At 40.5% G+C, this 20,075-nt stretch overlaps 3 protein-coding genes across 12 annotated transcripts in view; 1 reads left to right on the plus strand and 2 right to left on the minus strand.

The window, feature by feature from the left end:
- Positions 1-134: 134 nt before the first annotated feature.
- On the minus strand, positions 135-5,655 carry LOC117184483 (putative cyclin-dependent serine/threonine-protein kinase DDB_G0272797/DDB_G0274007). The gene has a single exon (XM_033382308.1). The coding sequence runs from the start codon at positions 5,631-5,633 to the stop codon at positions 4,947-4,949; it is 687 nt and encodes a 228-aa protein (XP_033238199.1). The 5' UTR covers positions 5,634-5,655; the 3' UTR covers positions 135-4,946.
- A 42-nt stretch (positions 5,656-5,697) lies between these two features.
- dysc (whirlin protein dyschronic) overlaps positions 5,698-20,075 on the minus strand; it is a 30,922-nt gene continuing 16,544 nt past the window's right edge. The window contains exons 10-18 of one of the 9 annotated variants that reach the window (XM_033382300.1): positions 19,192-19,286; positions 18,623-19,004; positions 17,777-17,854; positions 11,643-11,648; positions 9,773-9,853; positions 7,093-7,179; positions 6,090-6,284; positions 5,927-6,019; positions 5,698-5,858 (exon numbers count right to left, since the gene is read on the minus strand). In XM_033382300.1, coding sequence (XP_033238191.1) covers positions 5,730-5,858; positions 5,927-6,019; positions 6,090-6,284; positions 7,093-7,179; positions 9,773-9,853; positions 11,643-11,648; positions 17,777-17,854; positions 18,623-19,004; positions 19,192-19,286 — 1,146 coding nt within the window. In that variant the 3' untranslated portion in view covers positions 5,698-5,729. The remainder of the gene's footprint in view (positions 5,859-5,926; positions 6,020-6,089; positions 6,285-7,092; positions 7,180-9,772; positions 9,854-11,642; positions 11,649-17,776; positions 17,855-18,622; positions 19,005-19,191; positions 19,287-20,075) is intronic. The other 8 variants (XM_033382301.1, XM_033382302.1, XM_033382303.1 and 5 more) reach the window with 8 other exon arrangements.
- On the plus strand, positions 12,636-17,448 carry LOC4813093 (uncharacterized). 2 transcript variants are annotated; one of them, XM_001353568.4, is made up of 2 exons: positions 12,636-12,778; positions 16,813-17,448. In XM_001353568.4, the coding sequence occupies exon 2, from the start codon at positions 16,881-16,883 to the stop codon at positions 17,175-17,177; it is 297 nt and encodes a 98-aa protein (XP_001353604.2). In that variant the 5' UTR covers positions 12,636-12,778; positions 16,813-16,880; the 3' UTR covers positions 17,178-17,448. The 2 variants fall into 2 exon arrangements, with proteins under 2 accessions (XP_001353604.2, XP_033238200.1); XM_033382309.1 differs by having other exon boundaries at positions 12,640-12,779; positions 16,829-17,448.

A 20,075-nucleotide genomic window follows, 5' to 3' on the forward strand; every position in this document is an offset into this window, starting at 1 on the left:
TCTCCTTTACAATATACACAACTGAAATACTTTTAACAATGGATTTTCTTTCTAGCACTATGCTCTAGTTTAGCTCGATCTTTTGCGTAATGCCTGGTGTTTTCTTTCCTAATTCTCAGTTTTTTTTGTTTTTGTTTTTTTTCGGATGGGGATAAAGAGATTAGATCAGATCAGATTAGAGATTCAACATAAATAAAAGGAATTTTCGGTACATCTGGGGGTTGCTGTCTCGCAAGCAAAGCAAATTGGCTCTAGAAACCACTTTTTGTAGGTGCAGGTTCGGTTCGGTTAAAGAAAGAAATTCAAATTGTACATATACCATATATAAATATATGTTCTTTTGCTATGAGAATTTGACTATATGTTTTTGTATTTGGTTTTGTGGTTCAGTGGTTCATACGGTGCTTTGTTCTTGTGTTCTTTTCTTTACTTTTCTTTACTTTTCCTAAATTTTCTTTTGCTTTTTCTTGATATATGTATGTATGATAAAAAATATAAAAGTGAGCATTGAAATTTACCTTCATTCGTTCCGTTCTTCTTCCTATATGTATATATATATATATCTAGGTATATATATATATATGTATATATATGTATATATATATTACAAGTCAGTGTTTGTTTGTGTTTGTCGTGTCTATATAGCAGATACAGATATATAACCATTTCTTGTTATGTACTAGGTGGCACAGTTTGTTTTTTGTTGTAGTTTTAGTTGGTTGTTTGTTGTTGGTTTTTATGGTCTGGTCTGAATGAATAAGGGGGTTGTCTGTAAGGGGGAGATCAACTCAAAAGCGAGACCTGGAAATAATAAGAGATCTTGTCTATCTGTTCAATATACACAGTTATACGTTTACATATACATATATATTTATCGATATATCTACAAGTTGGATTATCTCTGATTAAAAGTCTAGCTCAATCTTTATTTTACAACTGGTTTGCTTCGGCTGAGGCTCTGCTAATCGGTAATACAGTTATCCATATCGACTAGAATCCATATTAACTATCGGCTATTGCTATTTATTTTACGATATTTAAGTGGTACATGGTTGTTTGTGGTTTGTGGCTTCTTTCTATTACATACATACATTTATAGTACGTTTTCGCATGGTATTTATAAGCTTTCGTTTCTTCTTCCGATTCCGATTTCGATTCTGATTCCGATATTCCGATTTTCTGTTGCTGTTTCTGTTTGGTGTTGGTTGAATGAGTTTAAATGCCGTTTACCCTTTTATAAGCATAGCATATAGATAGCCTTTTTGTTGTTGTTTTGTAATCGTATTCCTATATAGTAAGTACCTACTATACATATACTGTTGTATATAGTTTGCTTCATCGGTGTGTGTTTGTGTGTAACTGTGTGTGTGTGTGTGGGGGGGGGGGTGTGTGTGTGAGGGTGTTGAAGTTGAAATTGAAATTGTATTTGAATTTTACATAAATTGAAATTGTTTTTTGGTGGCTTTGCTTAAAATTGCTTCTCATTGTCGTTTACAATTTAGATATAGTTTAGCATTCTATAAATACGATATATGTATAGTATGTGTTATGTTTAGCATGTATTTCATGTATATATTATGTTAGTTAGATATTTATCTGATAGTTTCAAAGTTAGGTAAGCCTTGTCTTCGGAATCTATCGCAATATACAGAGGCGTCCGTCCGTCCGGCCTGTCAGGGGTAATTAATCCGTTAATCCGCTGATACATACACATACATTCCCCGCTCGGACATCGTAAACTGAGTGTTTTGTGTGTTTATAAATTTTGGAAAATTCAATTTGTAATTTGTATTTGTAATTAGATTTTTGTTTGTCTTTTATGTGGTAGAATCACTAACAATAAGTAACAGCATAAGCTTGTTTTTTGTTTCGAATTTTCATCATTTTCATCGTTTTCATGTATGTAGCTAAAAATGTACATAACTAATATACAGTAAAGCGTTTAATTACATAATAGTCAACAAAAGTACAAGTACAATATCTCGTTAACGATTCAATTTCTCAATTTGTTTAATAAATATTCTGTGGTTTTATTTTTTTCTTTGTTTAGCTTTTTTTTGCTTTCCATACAGACACGTACATACATACATACATACATAGAGAGTTAATAAGAGAGAGAGAGAGAGAGAGAGCTTAGCAGAGAAATGGATTCTGTTAGTTTCGTAATGGAGAAAACAAGCCATACTATAACTATATATGTTTATTGTACGAGTATATCTCTAGACACAAAGTTAAGCTGTTGTTGCGGGACTTGGACTTGGACCTGGACTTGGGTGTCGAACAAGTTGCTCTACGTACGTAAGACATGCAAAAGTTTCACTTGAATCCAAACACTATCACACACAACGAACGAAATCAACAACAAATCAATTGCCAAAACGATGACTGACCAAGTGATTGAACGATTGAGTGAGTGACAGATATACATAGGTGGATCGGTACACCGGTAGATCGGCTCATCGATCCATAGAGAGAGCGAAAAATAGCTTTGTTTTCTATTAAAAAGGTTTTTGTTTTGTTTTGTTTTGTTTTGTTTTTGCTAATATTTTACAGAATATATATGAAGTTTCTGGTTGTTGCACAATCAGTTGTTAGGTCGTGCCCTGGTTTTTGTTCTTCTTTAAGATTTGGTTTTTATTCTTTTACTCTTTTATTCTTTTATTTTTTATTTGCTCGTGATCGCGCCCTGTCGGCCCGGCTCTTCATTCTTCAACATCGTTTAACTTTTACTTAATGCCAATCAACCTCAAATTCTAAGCGTTCGTTTTAGTTTTTCTCTACAGCGTAAATGTTATTGGTAGCTCTCCTAGTGGTAGAATAGCGTAGCTCCTTCCCTTTGTAGTTTCATAATTCGTTTACCATTTTTTGGGGCTCTGGGTTGGGGTTGGAGTTTGGATTGGGATTGGGGCTGGTGTTGTGATTCGGAATCGGGGATTGGCTTGGGATCGGGCTGGTTAGTAAGGGTGTGGTGTGGTGTGGTGTGAGGGATATACATAATCTTACTAAGTTTGTGAAGGGGAATACAATTTTGCAGCTGGTTTTTTCTGGTGTTGATTTAACATTTAACAAACATTCAAAAATTGTGCAGTGTGCAGTTTAAGTTGTACTAATAACAGGGATATCTCGGCAGTGCTGTCAAGTCGATCGGATGATCGCTCAAAGAGGGGCACAGAATGTATGGATGCTTTATAAGTTTCGTTCAATCTCATCCATTCTTTTCGATCAACTCTACAACACTGCAGGAATATTGTTTGATATTTTGGATAAATTTCAAAATTTTTTTGTATGCGCTTCTCTGGCTAAGTTTTTCGAGTGGGTGTCAGTGTGCTGTGTTCGTGTGTGTTTGTGTGTGTGTGTGTGGTTATGGGCGTGGCCTCTGCTTGTGGGTATCTTGTCTTGAATATATTTACTTTTGTTAATTTTTACATGACTTGCGATTTAGCTTTAAGATTATCTTTAATTTTTACAAATTATCTTTTGCTTAGGTGGGCTCTTATTTGTTTGTTCTTGAGTGTTTTGTGGCTGTGAATTATATATTGCTGCTTGAATTCTATAAAAAATTTGGCAATATGCATGCGTATGCGTATGTGTGTTCAGTGTGTGTGTGAATACTAGTGCTTATGTGTGTGTTCAGTGTGTGTGTCTGCTGGTGTCCGTGAGAGTGTAACAAAAGCTTTTTTGTGGCTTATTCTTTTTACATTTACAGTGTCTTCGGCTGTTTTTCATTTCCTAATTTGTTTCTCTGCATCGTCTTCTTTTTGCTTACTGCTTAGTGGATTCTTTAGATACGTTAATTGTTATTATTTTTGGTTTTCTTTTTAACATTTGTAAGCTCTTGGTTTTCTTAATGTATGCCATATTTTGCTGTTGCATTCTCTTCTGGGGGCTGTTCTGTTTTGTCTGTAGGTTTCCCGTCGAACAACTTCTCCTACAGTAATATCGTGGAAATAAACTCTTTTCTGCCAGTTTATCAGTTTAAACATAATGCCCGTAATGTCTAACCATTTAAACTACTTTGCTCGATTGTTAATCAATAGTAATAATAATCATACAATAATATGTTTACACAGATTTACACATTTCGACTAGCGCGTGGTACGTGGTACGTGGTTCGAGAGAGTTTCGTCTTAGGATTTCTAGGTTATGTTCTGCTCGGTTCTGGTTAGGTTCTTGACTGGTTAATCTAGTTTGGGGATCGGTTGGTTTTTTTTTGTTGATTTCTACTTGCTGCCTCGCGGGTGGGGGCAGGCCATATAATTGTTTTGGGGACTTAAATAGGAGGCTAGTGGAGTGAGTGGAGAAAGCAAGGGAGATGCTCTGGGCTTTTATCGGTATTTTTTTGTATACTATATGATTTTTTTCTTTTTTTCTGTCTTTTTTCTTTGGCAGTGTTGAAATTTTACTTTTGATATTTGTTAAAATAAAAAATAAAATAATATAAAAAACAATTATATGGAATATTCAAAGGTTGGATTTACTCAAAAGTTTTCAACCCAAAATTTTGGTCTTCATTCGGGATATTTTTTGTATTTTTTTTTTTTAGAGCATCTCTTTAGCTACAACAAAACAACACGACATGGAAATTCTCTATGGGAATAGCTGGGGAAGGTGGGACTGGTGGTGTTGTGACTGGGGCTGGGTGAGAGGCTCATTGCAACAACATTTAATTAAAAATGTATTCTATATTCCACATATACGTTTACAGCATTTTCCAGGGGATAAAAGTATACACATGTACGTAACCAAATTTGTATCTTTTGTCAAGCGCGTTTTGTTCAGTGTAGTAGGAGGCGTGCATGAGGGGCGGGGGGAGAGACTCTGTTCTGTTTGGGTCGGAATTAGTTAGCACAACTAAACTGTTGACTGGTTGAATTGCTGTTCTTTAGTTTGAAAGAATGTTCCCAAAAACTTGTTGCTCCAATTGCATTTTTCAGTTTCGACTTTTTTTACTGGTAAACGGAATTATTATGAGATTTGTAGCTGTTGCTGCTGCTGCTGTAGCGCTGATGCTGTTGTTGTTGCTGTTGCTGCTGCTGTGATGATTGCTGATGGGAATGATGGGGGTTGTGGTGGTGGTGCTGCTGCTGCTGTAGGTCGTGGTGGTCACGATGGCGGTGTTCGTGGATGTGTTGTTCGTGTCCTTGGTATTCACGTTCACGTTGCTCGCGCAGTTCACGCTGATCGCGAAGCTGTCGACGTTGTTGGTGTTGCTTCTGCTCGCGTGTGGGCGTTGCATGCTGCTGCTCTCGCTGCTGTTCTCGCTGCTGTTCTCGCTGCTGCTCTCGCTGCTGCTCGCGCTGCTGTTCCCGTGTTGGTGTTGCCTCACGCGAAGCTTTCGTTGGTGTGTTGGTGTTCAGTTGTTGGTGAGTTTTGGCCGCAGTTGTAGCTGCCGTTGGTGGCTGTGTGGTTTGTGTGGTCTTTGTTGTCTGTGTCGCTTGTGTCGTCTGAGTCGTTTGTGTGGTGTTTGTGGTGGGAGGAGTGTTGGGATGATACTGATGGGGATGCTGATGATTGTTGAGCGCAGTCTGACTGCCGTACTGGCTGTTGCTGTTGTTGCTGCTGATGTTGTTGTGTAGCTCATGAGGCAGTGGCGGTGGATTCTTGGCTCTTGTTAGCGGTATTGGTGTTGGCATTGGTTTTGGCGTCTCCGTTAAATCGATGCCCCATTCGTAGAGGAACTCGAGTTTTTGTCGTTCCAATGGGTCACTGGCCGGCAGGGCAAGCAAATGTTAGGCTTCTAAAAATATCAACGCTGTTGGCTTCGGTTCCAAATTTGATTTCTTTGCTTCGACAACTAAGAAGGTTATTTCAGCCTTTTCACGATTAGCAAAGCACTCGGCTATCAGTCGAGCAACCTCCTGGAATGTCATCAAACAATGTTACCCAATTCGAGAACTTGAAGTGAACTGTTTTAAATATATCTTACCTGATGATGTAGACCCTCAACCTTTGTTCCATCTACCTCCAGTATCAGTTGCCCGACCTCCAGGCCGCCCGCTTCAAATGCTGCACCGTTTTCCTATCACAAGATCGATTGGCCATGGATTCATATATATTTTGGAAGGGGTGAATCGGTATGTTATACTCACATGGATATTGATTATCCTAGGGAGCGGGTGTTTTGTATTAGCACCACCTTCGATAGCAATACCTAAAATTGGTTTGGTTTTCTTAACTGTAATGTGTAAGTTGCCTCTATGATCAGGTACGACGTTTGGATTGTGTTCATGTGTTTGTTCAGTCGTTGAACCACCATTCTGCTCAGCCGACAGACGCTGCATGGACTGCAAAAGAGACAAAAGTCACACAAAAGGCAATTCAAATTGCATTAATACAGATATCTTATATATGTACATGTGTATATCGAGGATTTATCATTTGAGTAGCTCTATATTGGTGGCTGGAAAAAGGAAACCAAGGCTATGGTGACCAACTTGAACTAATACTTAGATTATCTAGGAACTCTAGTTCAAATCGTGTCTGGATCTTAAGAAAAGTAGAAGCTAGCTAAAGTAGATTTTGTGTGGGAATCGCAAGCAAAGAGATACATATGTAAGTATTTTCTGGAATGTTTGGTATACTGTTTGGTATTTTGTGTAGGACAAACAAAAGGTAACGGTTCAATTCAAGCTAAGTTTGAGGCCAATTCAAGTTTACAAAGATTACTAGTTTAATATTATATAATTAAATGGCATAATTGTAGTTTCTTTTTGAGAAAGGTAAAGTAAAGAGAGAGAGATAGAGAAAAAGGAGAGATTTTTGTGTGTGTTTTGTTTTGGAATGAGTCATGAAATGCTTGAGGCGATCAAATTGTATTCAATTTAGCTGGTGTGGGGGAGGAGAGCAGAAAATACTGAAAATACGGAAAATACTGAAAATACCGAAAATACTGATAATATTGTACTTGGAGAATTGGAGGAGAATTTTTAGGAACCGCATTTCAGTTTTGTTTTCTGATTCATTTTTAGTTTTTGTTTGTAGTAGTAGTTGGCATTCATGTGCTTTCGTATAACTGGTATTTTTTTTCGTTAGATAGTATCTGGTATTTTAGTGTGCTTGCACTAGAGTTGTAGCTGTTGTTGTAGCACTCACCTGATGCCTTCGTACACCTTTATCGCCCAGCAATGTGCCGCCTTCTTCCTTCATATCGAAACTCCTTGAGAGTTTTGTGGCCAACTCCTAATTTTTTTTTTTTTTGTTTTTTTTTTTTGCATTTGCAATTTTTCAGATAAGGCCACATTTTTCATTGACAAAGATTTGTTGTTTTTTTGTTGCACAGTGAGCAAATTGATCAGATTGTTTGATTGATTTTTGGTTGTACAATAAATTGGTTGAATGTAAAATGAAAATAGTAGAAATATTTTGCATAAGAATTGGTTGTAGTTGGTTTGTAGAAGAGATAATTATTTGCTTTATGTGTTATGTGGCTAGACATACATATTTATATATGAAGTTCTTGATTTTGCCTTTTTTCAAATTGTTTGCTATGTGTTTTGCTTCTCGTTCACTTGCAAACATACAGATAGAAACTTAATTGAATAAAGTATGACATTTCACTGTACGGCAGGACAGAGTAAAGTTGAGTAGTGGTTCAGGTCGGGAGGAAGATGTTGTGTTTGTGGTAGGACAGAGCACTGGGGACAGTACTATATATGCCAAAGCGTGCCTTGGAGAGAGAAAAAGTTGGAGTTGTGTATCGATTGGCATTCAAAGTGGATTGAGCTGAGCTGATTTGCCTTCCACTGACGAGCTTTGATTTCTGCATTCGATTTGTCTTTCTCTTTTTTCTTTTTCTTTATTTTTATTTGGAACCTTTTACGATATTGGATTAGTCTTTTGACAGAAGCATGGCTTTGGTTTTCGGGTGAAGAGTTGCTAGAGAATGAAATGTATGAAAAATCATGTGGATAAATATCCGAATATTCACCCTTCTGGGCATTTGGACAGGGAAAGAAGAATGGTAAACTCTTTCCAATTTCATTGATGTGATACCTAAATTCACATACATAAAGAGCTGGTCCAGAATCCAGAGTCCGGAGGACTCCAGACAAGGTAAACTTGGAGAGAGAGAGAGAGAGTTTCTCTTCCGAAATCAATTTAAAAGAACAATCGTTCGTACGTCACGTGACACCAAAATCTCAAGATTCGGGATTAGGTTCTGCTGAAAATTGGGTCTCTGGTGCAAGTTATGAGTATGCGAGAGTGCTGCTGTTCGTGTGTGTTCGTGTGTCCAAGGATCTGTTTATGTTTATGTTTGTGTTTCTGTCTGCGGATACGACTGTGTGTGTGTGTGTGTGGGTGGGTGTGTGTTTGTCTTTTGGTGCACTTTAAGGCTTGGCAGCTATACAATTGTGTATTGATAAGTACTTGATACAAAAACGACTTGCAAAATTGGCAGCTAAGACACTTAGATTTTGATGGCTACACTAATTGGGCTAAGAGTTTCCATTGGTGGGAGCAAAGCGCTAACTAAAGCTTCAAGAACTTTCAACTTACATACGAATATTTGGCAGTATGTTACAGGTCTAGGAATTTGCTAACTACAACTAGGAAAGAGTGCTGTGTGTGTGTGTGTGTGTTGTGTGTGTGTTGTGTGTGTGTGTGTGTGTGGGGCAGCAGCAGCTAAAAGTAAGGCCAAAACAAATGGGGGAGTTGTTGTACACTAATTACAGGGCAAAGGAAAAAAAAATTACCGAAAGAATACTACGGAAAACATTATGTGTGAAGGGTGATTCGGTGGACCAAGACCAAGACCAAGACCCGGAGGATTGATCTCGATTTGATTTGATTCGATATCGGTGTACGACTTGGCGTGTGTTTTTAGAAATCAGGGTGACTCATGCGTAAATGTGCAAATGTATTTTTCAAGCTCTTTTTCTGGTTTATTAATTTGACATTTCGTTTTTCCGGTTTGGGTTTTCGGTTATTGGTTTTCGGCCATTTAAATTGCATTTGTTGACTCTTGGCTTCGATTTAGTTTCGTGTCTAGTTTAGCTTTTTGGTTTTTAGGTACTTACATTGACAGTTATGTATATCATGTACTTTACAAAGAGACTAAGGAACTCTAGATGAAAGATTTGTAGAGTGCATCACGATTGGTATCAAATTAAAGATGGAACAAATGGAAAATAATACGTACATATATATTGGAGTGGGGTGGAGTGGATTGACTGACTGACTGTCTGATGGTGGGTGGTGGGTGGTTAGGTGGGGCAAGCAAAACTTCGATTTTGATTTATTTTTTAGTGAGAGAACACAAAACGGAAACACAATTCCTACGAATACAACACAAAATTCTGGAAATGCAGTTTAATTTAAATTGTAATTTTTTTAGTAGTACTTTTTTATTGCACTTGTTTTTGTTGTGGTGGTGGTTGTTGCAATGCACATACAAAACAGTTAGGTTTGGTTGGTTAGTTAGTTAGTTAGTTAGTTTAAAGAGAGAGACAGTGACAGAGTTACAGAATAGAGATAGATTTAGAGAGTTAGAGAGAGAGAGAGAGAGCGAGTAGGTGAGAGAGTGATAGCAACAATCTAAGTTCAGGCTAAATTGAATGCAACGAGAAGATGCAGATCGAAAAACAAAATGCAGACTGTGAGAGAACATTTGGCAGACACATTTTCCACTCAAGTTTCGAGCACAATTTTCAGTTTTGTGGTTGCTGGTGTTTGCTATTTTTTTTTTTTATTTATGATTAGGTTTGTTTTGTTTTGTTTGGTTTTTTGTGGTGGTTTTCGTTTAACAGTTAACGAAAAATACATTGGCACTTACTAGAGGTCGTCCCCAATACCATGATTTGACACGTTGTGTTAAACCACCCAAATGTGAACGTAGTCCATCTAAGTAGCCGCCCTGAAATGCACACAAATGAACAAACGAGAACAATTTCGGGGGAGTACGGGGCAAACAAAGAAACGAATCCAACTCAAGAAACACAGGAAAAACAAGATCTGGTGGGGTCTATGGATCTGATGGACGGAAACGAAAAGTGAGAGTGCCGCGTGAAATGAGAGGCTCTAGGGGAAATTATGAAACGAAAAATCAGTGTGTTCTAAGTATACGAGTACGAGTACAACTCAAAAGTAAGACAGAGAGACAGATAGACAGAGAGAGAGAGAAGGATTTTGTGGGTCTTTGTGGGGTTCCTAGTGGGTTGTTACAGATTGTATGTTCAATAGCTATCTATTCAAGCTACATTCCAATTGTTTACTGGATACACGCGATGATAAAAGTACATAACTCTACGGGCTATTAAAAGTGGTCTTATTAGTTGGTTTTACCGAATGGTTTCATAAGTTTTACTATAGAAATGTTGGCTCCTAAATATATTGTATATTCAAGAAATGTTAACATATATTTAGATGGTCGGTTATATAGAATTATGTAGTTTTGTTTTACATCTACCAAAAATGGATTGCTACTCAAGGAATATATATTATTCTATCCCTTTGTGTCATGTTGTTTCCAATGGGTGCTACTCGAGGGACTATCTTTAAGTACTAAAGCTCAAATATAGTACCTAACTAAAGGAATAGGTTTTCTATATTTTAAATGGATTTTAAATTCATAATATATACTATTTCCGTTGAGTTATAAATGTGTTTTTCTTATATGCGAATCTTTTTATTGTGCTCTGCAACATTTCAGTGTAGCTGGCAATAAATGTTCCTATGCCATGCTGCATACTTTCAGGCAACATGTCACACTCATGTAGAATTCATGTAGAATTGCCAATCCTGATGTGCATCGTAAGCCGAATAATCCGCTGGCCTAACTTGTTGTATATTTCGTATGTATGTTTATCTCAATTTTGTCCCCAATCTAATCTCATTTTCAAAGGCTGTATTTTCACTGGAATCACTCCATCCAGCTATTGCATCTGGTAGGTATCCAGCATACCCTTCCTTTTGGAACCAATATCAATCTCAATGTCTGTACTCCTTGGACTAGATGATGATTGGATTGGGTTTGGCCTTGGCTTAGCCTGGATGGGATCACATTGCTATTCGATGAGTGTCTATGGCACGTACACGTACAGTGTAAAACAGTGATCGACACCAATACAACAACGTTTTTCCACACACTGGTGCCTGGGATAAAATCCCATTCGGTAGTCACTGCCTGTACTGGGATTACTCCTTCTGCAAGTACTAAAACGCGTGTGCACACGCGTTAATTTGCTAATTAGCTTTGACTGCGGCTCTGTCAAAACTGTGTGCGGTAATCTCCTCAAAAGCTTCATGTGGCACGTAACCATCCCCCAGAGGCCACCCCTCATCGGCCCACTTGCATTTGGAAATTATGCACACGCTACAGCCAGCAACGAAATTAGTTGGAGTCAAAACTTGGCTCAAAACGAGTAGCAGCGGGCTTAGAGTATTTACAAGAGTTTTCTGTTCGTTTTTTTCTTTTTTTTTTTGGTTTTTTTTTGGTTAGCTACGATTGCTTCCTTATTGGGGTTTTCTTTTGTTATGTTATGTTATGTTATGGTTTGTAGGTGTCTTTGTGTGTGTATGTGTATGCTTTGGGTTTTGTTTTGTGTGTGTGTGTGTGTTTGTGTGGAAAAGATAGTTTCGAAAAAGTGCTTAAAGTGTAACAAACGACGAATTCAGCGAGCAGCCAACGAACGCCAATTGCTTACCTGTTCCTGTTTCCCAATCATCCATCCGTACCGATCCGATCCGATTCGATTGCGCATACGCAGCGTATGACCAGGGCAAGCAATGAAGAGTAAGAGAGAGAGAGAAGAAGAAATTCCAGAAGAGACAAATTAATTATCACATCGTCACATTAAATGAACATCATCTCTTTTCAATGCCAAATGCAAACGCCTCTCCGGCCATCAGACAAAGTTTTCTGTTTGCGTCATGCCAGAGCAAAGCAAAAACCAAACAAAAGACCAGAAAAACAAAAACGGAATAAACGGAAAACACGGAAAATGGAAAACAGCAGCACAGCTGCAGTGGCCGTCAGCTGCAGTTACACAGTATCCCGCAGATACAGAGATACATTTTACAAGCACTTACGAGTATCTGTCACCCCAGTGCTGACCGTTGCGTAAAGCTTACAATTCCATACTTCACAGCTAGTAAATCTTAGATATAATTGCAGTACAGTATAATTTTTAGCCATAAATATTGGCAATCTTTGTGTATCAAGTGGCTTTGTTGTCGTCGCTGTGGGTAATTTCTTACATTACTAGGCCATAAAAAAACTAACTTGGAAAACGCTCGTTCAGTGGCCCGACCGACATCAAAGAAAGCAAAACCCAACCAACGCCACAAAAAACCAAACAAAACACAAGATGAAATGGGAGTTCTCCCTGAAGACAACCAGTGGATACTCTTTGAAGTTCAAGGAATACCTACTCTTAGATACTTATATACCTGAAAAGATACTGATCCAAAACATAGACTAGGCTTCACTCGACCATTCCCTGTATCCGTTGTGGGATTCTTACAACATCCCAATACCCTTTGCCTTTTCGTAGGCAAACCCAACGCGAACTCTGGACAACTCTGTCTGAAATAGAGCAGCTATGCCGCCGCTGCTTCGTTTGTCGCTGTCTGCTGTGGCTGTGGCTGTGACTGGCTTTTGGCAGCAGCAGCAGCAACCACTCCAGCCACAGCTCCAGCTCCAGCTCCAGCCACAGCTCTACCTTCAGCAAAGTCTGCAGTTTCAGTCGCGCGTCGTCGCTCCAAGCGTGAGGTTCGAGCCCAGAGAAGAATACCGAGCTTAGTAGATCGAAAAGCGGACCGAAACTAACCAGCAGACAAAGTGCGTATTACGAGGTTTCAATTGAACACACACAAACAAGTTGACAAATCTCGCGTTTCGTTACATTTCGCGCTCTGTTTGCGGCCAAATTGTTGCATAAATACGAGTAATGCCAGCAGAAGTCGTCCCTGATTTGCCCCCTTCAGATACGATACGATGCGATACGGTGCCCTGTCCTCCGCTTCCCTGCCTTGCCATGGGTTATATCATCATCGGCCGTCTGTTTGGGGTACTGGAACTGTGGCAACAACAATTGCTGCAGAGCCCCACATGTCGGACATGTGTCGGCAGCTTTATTTCTTTGCATTTTGCATTCAATTAACTTGTGTTTCTCACCTTTTTGTTGTTTTTGTTTTTGTTTTTGTTTTTGGCTGCGCTAATTTCCTTGCTTGCTGTTTTATGTTTTTAATTGCCCAAGAAGAGCCGGAGACGGAGTCGGAGCCGGAGTCGAGTTTCAGTTGATTTGTTGACTGACTGACTGACTTCTCTTTGTCTGGTCTGGTCTGTTCTGGCCCGGTCTGGTCTGATCTGTCTTTCTTTTTCGTAATTAAGTTGCTGACGGAAATGGGGGGTTCTAAGTGGCAGGGCAGCTGAATAGTTGCTAAACATTCCGACCCAGAAAGGCCATTGGCCATTGGATAGCCAGCGGGAAGGAAGAAAAGCCGAAGGCTCGAAAGAAAACTATATAAAAGTACAGTTTTAATGGACAATGAAGGGAATTGAAAGCCGTAAAAGTAATTGCCATTGTAAAGACATCAAATGGAACTGAAATTTCCGTAAATATTTACAACCTGAACCCAAACATCTTCCAATTAACCAACCTGACCTAATTCTCATCAGATCCAATCTGATCGGCATAGTCTTGGCCATATTGATCAATTATATTCGTCCAGCCAGTCAGCTGTCAGCTTATTATTTGTGGGTCAACGAGCGCTGGCCCGAAATGTGAACAAAATTATTCATAGACACACTGTCACAACACAAAGCCCGGCCAGCACCGACATCTCAGAGATCTGACTTCATCACAGCCAGAGCCAAAGCCACAGCCAGAGCCATAGCCATAGCCAGAGCTACAGTCAGAGTCACAACAATAGTGTGAATTAGAGAACAAATTAAATGCTCACCTTTTGTTTGACTTTGGAAAAGTTTAAAAAGGTTCAGACGAGCACAGAACCCAGGGAAAAAGTTTCACCAGAACCAAAAGGAACAACTCCAAGTCCAACTCCAACCCCAACTGCGACTCCAGCTCCAAACTCGAACTCTGAAACCGGGAAGCACAACTTTCACAAACAAAAAGACTGAAACGAGTACAAGAAAGAAAGAGAATTTTCCGAAGAATAAAGAAAAGAAAACTTCCAGTCAATTGTCTGCTGTCAGCCCATTTAACTGTATTTTTCCCTACGCACTTCATCTTTGTACCATTTTGTTCCCCTCGAAATTCCTCAAATTTTTCAATCAGTTTTCTTTTTCTTTTTTTTTTTGCTGTAAGCTGCTCGGGCGACCGTTTCAAAATCAATCAAATTTATGACTTTGCAAAGTTTTGCAGTCAAGTTTTTTGTCTCGTTGCTGGCTGGCTCTAGCCATCGTTGAATTTTGTGTAACTTGAATCGAAAAGCTGGCAATCATCATTCATGGCACATGCCATTGACCTCGTTGCGTGGCAGTTGGGGGATTGCGGTGGGATCACGGGGGCAACACTCTGTCATTAGATACGCATTCAAGCGGTGAGGGGAGGAGATTTGCAGATTGGTCCACCACATCGATGCCGCTCGTTGCCCAATGTATTTCGATCCCAAAAGCGGGATTTCATTAATGCCACTACAAGGTCGAACAAATTAAATACAAAATCAATGAAATTCCCATCAACATTTTACATTTACAAATTGTCATCAGAAAAACACAGCGAATGGGGCAGAAACTCGAACCCGCAACACACACACACAGTGCAAATATCCATCAATCAATCAATCAATCATTTTTTGCGTAAATTAATTTCAATAACAAATAAATACGATATCCATGCGATACTTTCCCATAAAAGGCTTTGGACTTTGTCGTTCCATGGGTGATTCTGTTGCTGCCCAAAACCCAAAACTTCTTCCGTCTAGACTCTGGAGTGAGAGACCCCCACTGGGGCCCCCCATCACAGATCACAGATCACAGGTTGCAGATAATTAATGATGTCAAGAGATGACAAGCCAAAGCGTGTTCGTCATAACGGTTAACCAACTTTAAAGAACAGGCCCCTCTGCTGTGCTCTTTAGCCACAATTAGGGCTCTCCCTATCGATGGTATCGGAGGGGGGAGGGAGGTAAAGTCTAACAACAAACAAGTCTTCCATCGGCGAGTCTTCAATCTCCATCTCATAATTACATTTTACACTCATTGAATTTGTGGACCGACCGGATTTCGGTTTGTCTTTCGTTTCTTTGCTACGCATCCAAATGCTTTATTTACATTATAAACAACTTTTTCTATCTCCCCCTCTGCCTGCCCCCCTCTCTCTCTCTCTATCTCCATCCCTTTCTGGTGGCAACAATTTACTTTCCATTTATGTTTGCTCTTGACAAAGTTTTGTACCTTATTTAGTACATTTCTCTAATGACCCACTTTGAGTTTTTGGTCTCGTCTGCTCTCCCTGCCTCTCTCTCTCCCTGTCTCTCTCCCTGTCTCTCTTTCTTTGCCCCCAACTTACTCTGTAATTTCGAAACAAGAAAGAAAATCTTGTTGCGTGGACCGAAGCTGGTGGATACCCTTTGAAGATGGACAGAACCTACGGCAGCTGGCTTCGATATCTATACATGGAGAACTCTCTATCCTTGACCGATAACCTCTAAAGAAGCTATATGATATTGCGATCTTGTGGGGATTCATCTGATCAGAAATCGTAGTACCCTGCCCCCAAGCAAGGGTATGCAAAGTGAGTGTCCCATAAGCCAGACCAGACCAAGAGACAAACACAAGACACAGTAAACAGCTACAACAAAAAGTTGTTTGTCAGTTGTAGTTGAAATCAAACTGGTTACTCGATGCTGCCTGTCCGCCGGTCCGTGTCTGGGCCCGTTCATCGGCCATCGTTCATCGGCTTTGGTCAAGCCGGGCCCAAATGGTGTCAGCTGTGTAAACAGGGCTAAGCAAGCGGATCGCCAGCAGTTTAGCTCCTCATTTGGCCCCTTCTTTGCCTGTTTCCCCCATTTCCCCTTTTTCTGCTGCAGTCCGAATCAATTTCAAGCCAAGCCAAATGAAAATCCTGCCCTGAACTTGACGATGCATGTGATACGGTTGAACGCCTTTTGCGGAAATTATTGCAATTTTCTTGTCTTCTAGCCAACACACACGCACACACACACGCACACACACACGCACACATCTTAAGCAGCGTGGAGTGGGGTGTGGCGTGGTGAGTGTGGCGGGCACTGTGAAAATGGGGAGGGGTTGTGGTAAGTGTGCTTTCACTTTTGCTGCACTCAACAAGCTGCAGAGGAGGAGCAGCAGCAGCTGAAGGAGCGGCGCTGACGAAACAAACACCACTCGAGGAAGTTCGCTCAAAGGGGGGGAACCATTCATTAGAACTTTGAAAGGGCTGGGATCTGGGATCTGGGAGCTGGGAGCTGGATCCTGGGGCTTCAACCAGGACTCTTTTAGGTAGTATTTAAGTGTGGCCTCAAATCTGCACTCAACAGCAAGTTCCTTCGAAAGAGTACTTGCTAATCGCATGAGTCTTAGGTGGCTAGGAGTTCGCTCTCTTCTTGAGTGTAATTTCTACTGTAAACTTCCGAATATTGTATGCACTCCCAAGCCGAAAGTTCACTGAAGGATTTCCCCAAGCTTAGCCCTCAGCCCATAATCGCATGGATTCCTTCTCTTTGCTAAACGCTTTTCGCCACCCCCCCTCTACCTCTAGCTGGTCATTAGACTGAGTTTTCCAGCCGACTGGCATTGGCAAACAAAACACTCAAACAGAGTCCACTTCCACATTGATTGCAACTTGGTTAAACAACAACAAATCATTTAAACAAATCAAACCCCAACAGGCGGACAGGACCGGACAGGACAGGACACGACAGCAGACGAGGCACCCGAAGAGGAAGGAAGGGCCAACATGGAGACCTATCTGACGGAGATCAAACAATTGCGCATACCACGCCCGAAATTCGAGCCCAACAGTTGCCACCAGCAACACCAACATGCGGTGGCAGTCGGCACATCGACAAGCTCCAGCACCACCTCCAACACGCCCACGCCCCCCCATCATCATCAGCGACCGTGGCGACACTTTGTGCGACCCTTTACGCCGCCGCGTGATTACCATCTGCCCATGGTGGCCGGTGGAGGAGGAGGCGGAGGCGGTGGAGGAGCATGGTCCGTCGAGGAGGCCTCCATGCACGACAAGATCTGAGGAGGAGAAGTAGGCGGAGGCGGAGGCGGAGGAGGAGTAGCGGCAGGGAGCGGTCTGCGGTCTGTTTGACCTGGCATCGAATTGCTTACACTTATTGGCTATATGCACATGCTACATACATATATATATATTTTTTTTGCTATATATACGATACATACATACTTATAATTGCATAATTTAGTGATTCAGTTTAGTGTTTAGTTAGTTTTAGATACCATAAATATACAATATAGATGCAAAGAATAAAGTATACAAAAAGTTGTAGAGTTTGGCTTGAGGGTGTCTTAAATGTCTGGGTTGCGGCAAGAGTACGAGTACGAGTATATTGGATAGATTGTATAGATTGTATAAGATAAGGTAGCATAGGGAGGTGTGCTGATACAATGGTGTGTTTCATTATGGAATGAAGTTGAGACAACCATCCAAAGTATGAGAGATGTCTTGAGGATAGATATGACCTGGAAGATGAATGAAATCTCAGGAAGCTACATCCCTCCCTTGATGATCACCAGAATGCGATGACCTTTAGCGATCTACTTAAATCTTTTGCAGTTCTCTGGATCCCTACAGAATACGCTCCAATCGCTTCGCTTACTCACCGTATCTTGTTCGTATTCCGGTAATAGGGTTTCGCTTCCACGGCGAGCTCTAGTTCTATGCTCATCACAGCCGTATTCCTAGCCGGGACGAAAGAATTTACAAAAATATTTTTCAGCTTCTGGTATGCTTTTTTTTTGTTTGTTTGTTTTGGTGACTCAAGATTATACTTTAGAGTAGAGTACTTTTACAACAATTAACAGCCAATTGGACAACATTTAAGAAAGGAAGAGAAACATAGCCGGAAACAGAGAACGCTTCAACATAAACCACATTAAACAGAGTATGAAAAAAACAACCAAAAAAAGATACACCAGACGGGACACACAAAGACACACAATACACAGAAGGATAAATAGAACAGATTAAACAGATTAAACAGACAGACAGAAGAGAAAGAGAACTGAAACCCTTAAAAACGCGCCGATCTTTTGGGCCCGAATGTCAATTTTGCATACCCCATTTGGGGGGTATTCGAATTTTGTAGCTGCATTAGATGGTTACACACATATAATGGGAATCGAGCTTAGGGAAAGTATTAGACAAAAATTAAATAAACAATAAGGGAGACAAGTTCTGAAGAAAACTACAGAATATTTTCATAAATACTTATAGAAATGGTTCGAAAGACTTTTATGCTCGAAAATTTTTGCACAAAGAATTTTTGTCGGTGGGAAACTTCTAGTAGAAAGCACAGAGTTTCCCACAATAGTGAAAGTAATCGAAGAGTGAGTGAGTGAGTGAGTGAGTGAGTGGGGGAGGGCTAGCTATTGTACGAGTATGTAGGTTTTTGGCTTGGTTTGCTACACTTTTTGTTTGGGTTCACGTTCGCACGCTTCATTCCTGACCTGTTGCTGATTGTCTTTGGTTTGCTTGAATTGCAACTGATTTGGTCCCAACTGTTCGTGAGGATGATGATGACGCACAGGCACAGATCCCACGTTGCCGCTGCTGATGCTGTTGATGTTGATGCCACCCAGATGACGCAATGAGGCATGATGAGGTGGATAATGTTGCTGTTGCTGATGCTGTTGCTGTTTCTGATGCTTTAGCTGCTGTTGTTGCTGTTGTTGTTGCTGTTGTTGTTGTTGTTGTTGTTGTTGGGGTGGTGGTGGTGGCGATAATGATGATGAAGATTGGTTACTTGCTGTCTGATAATGTGATGCTGGCTGTGCGCGATGCAGTATTGGTCCCGCCGACATGGGCCGATATGGCAACTGGATTGCGGGTCTAATTCATATACACATATACATATACATATATACATCATATATAATATACGATATGTCAGTTAACAGTTACTGATGGGGCTGTAGTGTGGGGTAGTGGGTGGGGGGAGTGGGTAGGGAGTGGGGAGGTGGCGAGGTGGCGATGGAGGACAAGTGGAATGGTCAGACTGGAGTTATTTTCAAGGTACCGTTTGTGTATATCCGTTACGGTCATGCCCAGTCCCGAGTCCGATGAGGGACTACGTCCGGTGGCGGCTATAATCTCCAAATCGTCAGCTGTTACCTGTTGGGGGAACGGAACGGAACGAACGTAATGGAACGGAATGGAACGAAACGAACGATTTGGTGTTTTGCATACGATTTCAGAGAGCGAGTGACACAGTGAGGAGAGGCAGTGACAGAGACAGTGACAGATTTGATAGATTTGACAGATTCGATAGATTGAGTGAGTGAGTGGAGAGTGAGGAGTGGAGTGGTGGAGTTGTGAGTGAAGCAGGGTTCTAGTACAAAGCTTTTGTTGAGTTCTGTTCTACTGAGGATATTCAGAGATAGAGACAGATCGAGAGAGTGTCTTAGAGCGACAGAGAGAGAGAGAGAGAGAGGAAGAGAGAGTGGGAGTGCTTCTCTTGATATTTAGCCATATAGAATATATAGTATATTTATATTTATATTTATATTGATATGTGGGGTGCTTCATCTGTTCGACTGTTTAGGTGTTCTGTCAGGTGCATTTTTCTTGTGGGATTACATAGAATATTTTGTTGTTTGTTATTTTACAGTATTATTTTTAATGCTTATAGAACTATAGATAACGAGTGGAGCACATCCACATACCCCCAAAGGCAATTTGTTTTGCTGTGGAAATTGCTTTGCCTCGATCCAATTTTTTGTTGATATTTACATCTAAGGAATGATACCCTGTTTTGGAGGCAACTGTACTTGTACCTATACCTAGAGGCGTGGTTTTCTTGTAAAAATTGACATTCGTTTTCGTTTCATTTCTGTTCTGATTGTTTTCGTGTGTGTTTTTAGCAAGGGGCCGAATCAGAGAGGTAAGCGAATAAGAAGTTTT

The sequence above is a fragment of the Drosophila pseudoobscura genome, chromosome X (genome assembly GCF_009870125.1).
Source record: "Drosophila pseudoobscura strain MV-25-SWS-2005 chromosome X, UCI_Dpse_MV25, whole genome shotgun sequence".
Classification (NCBI taxonomy): Eukaryota; Metazoa; Arthropoda; class Insecta; order Diptera; family Drosophilidae; genus Drosophila; species Drosophila pseudoobscura.

Excerpts from the sequence above, each read along its gene's own strand:
- LOC117184483 (XM_033382308.1), bottom strand. The coding sequence starts at position 5,633 with ATGCCAACACCAATACCGCTAACAAGAGCCAAGAATCCACCGCCACTG.
- LOC4813093 (XM_001353568.4), top strand. The coding sequence starts at position 16,881 with ATGGAGACCTATCTGACGGAGATCAAACAATTGCGCATACCACGCCCG.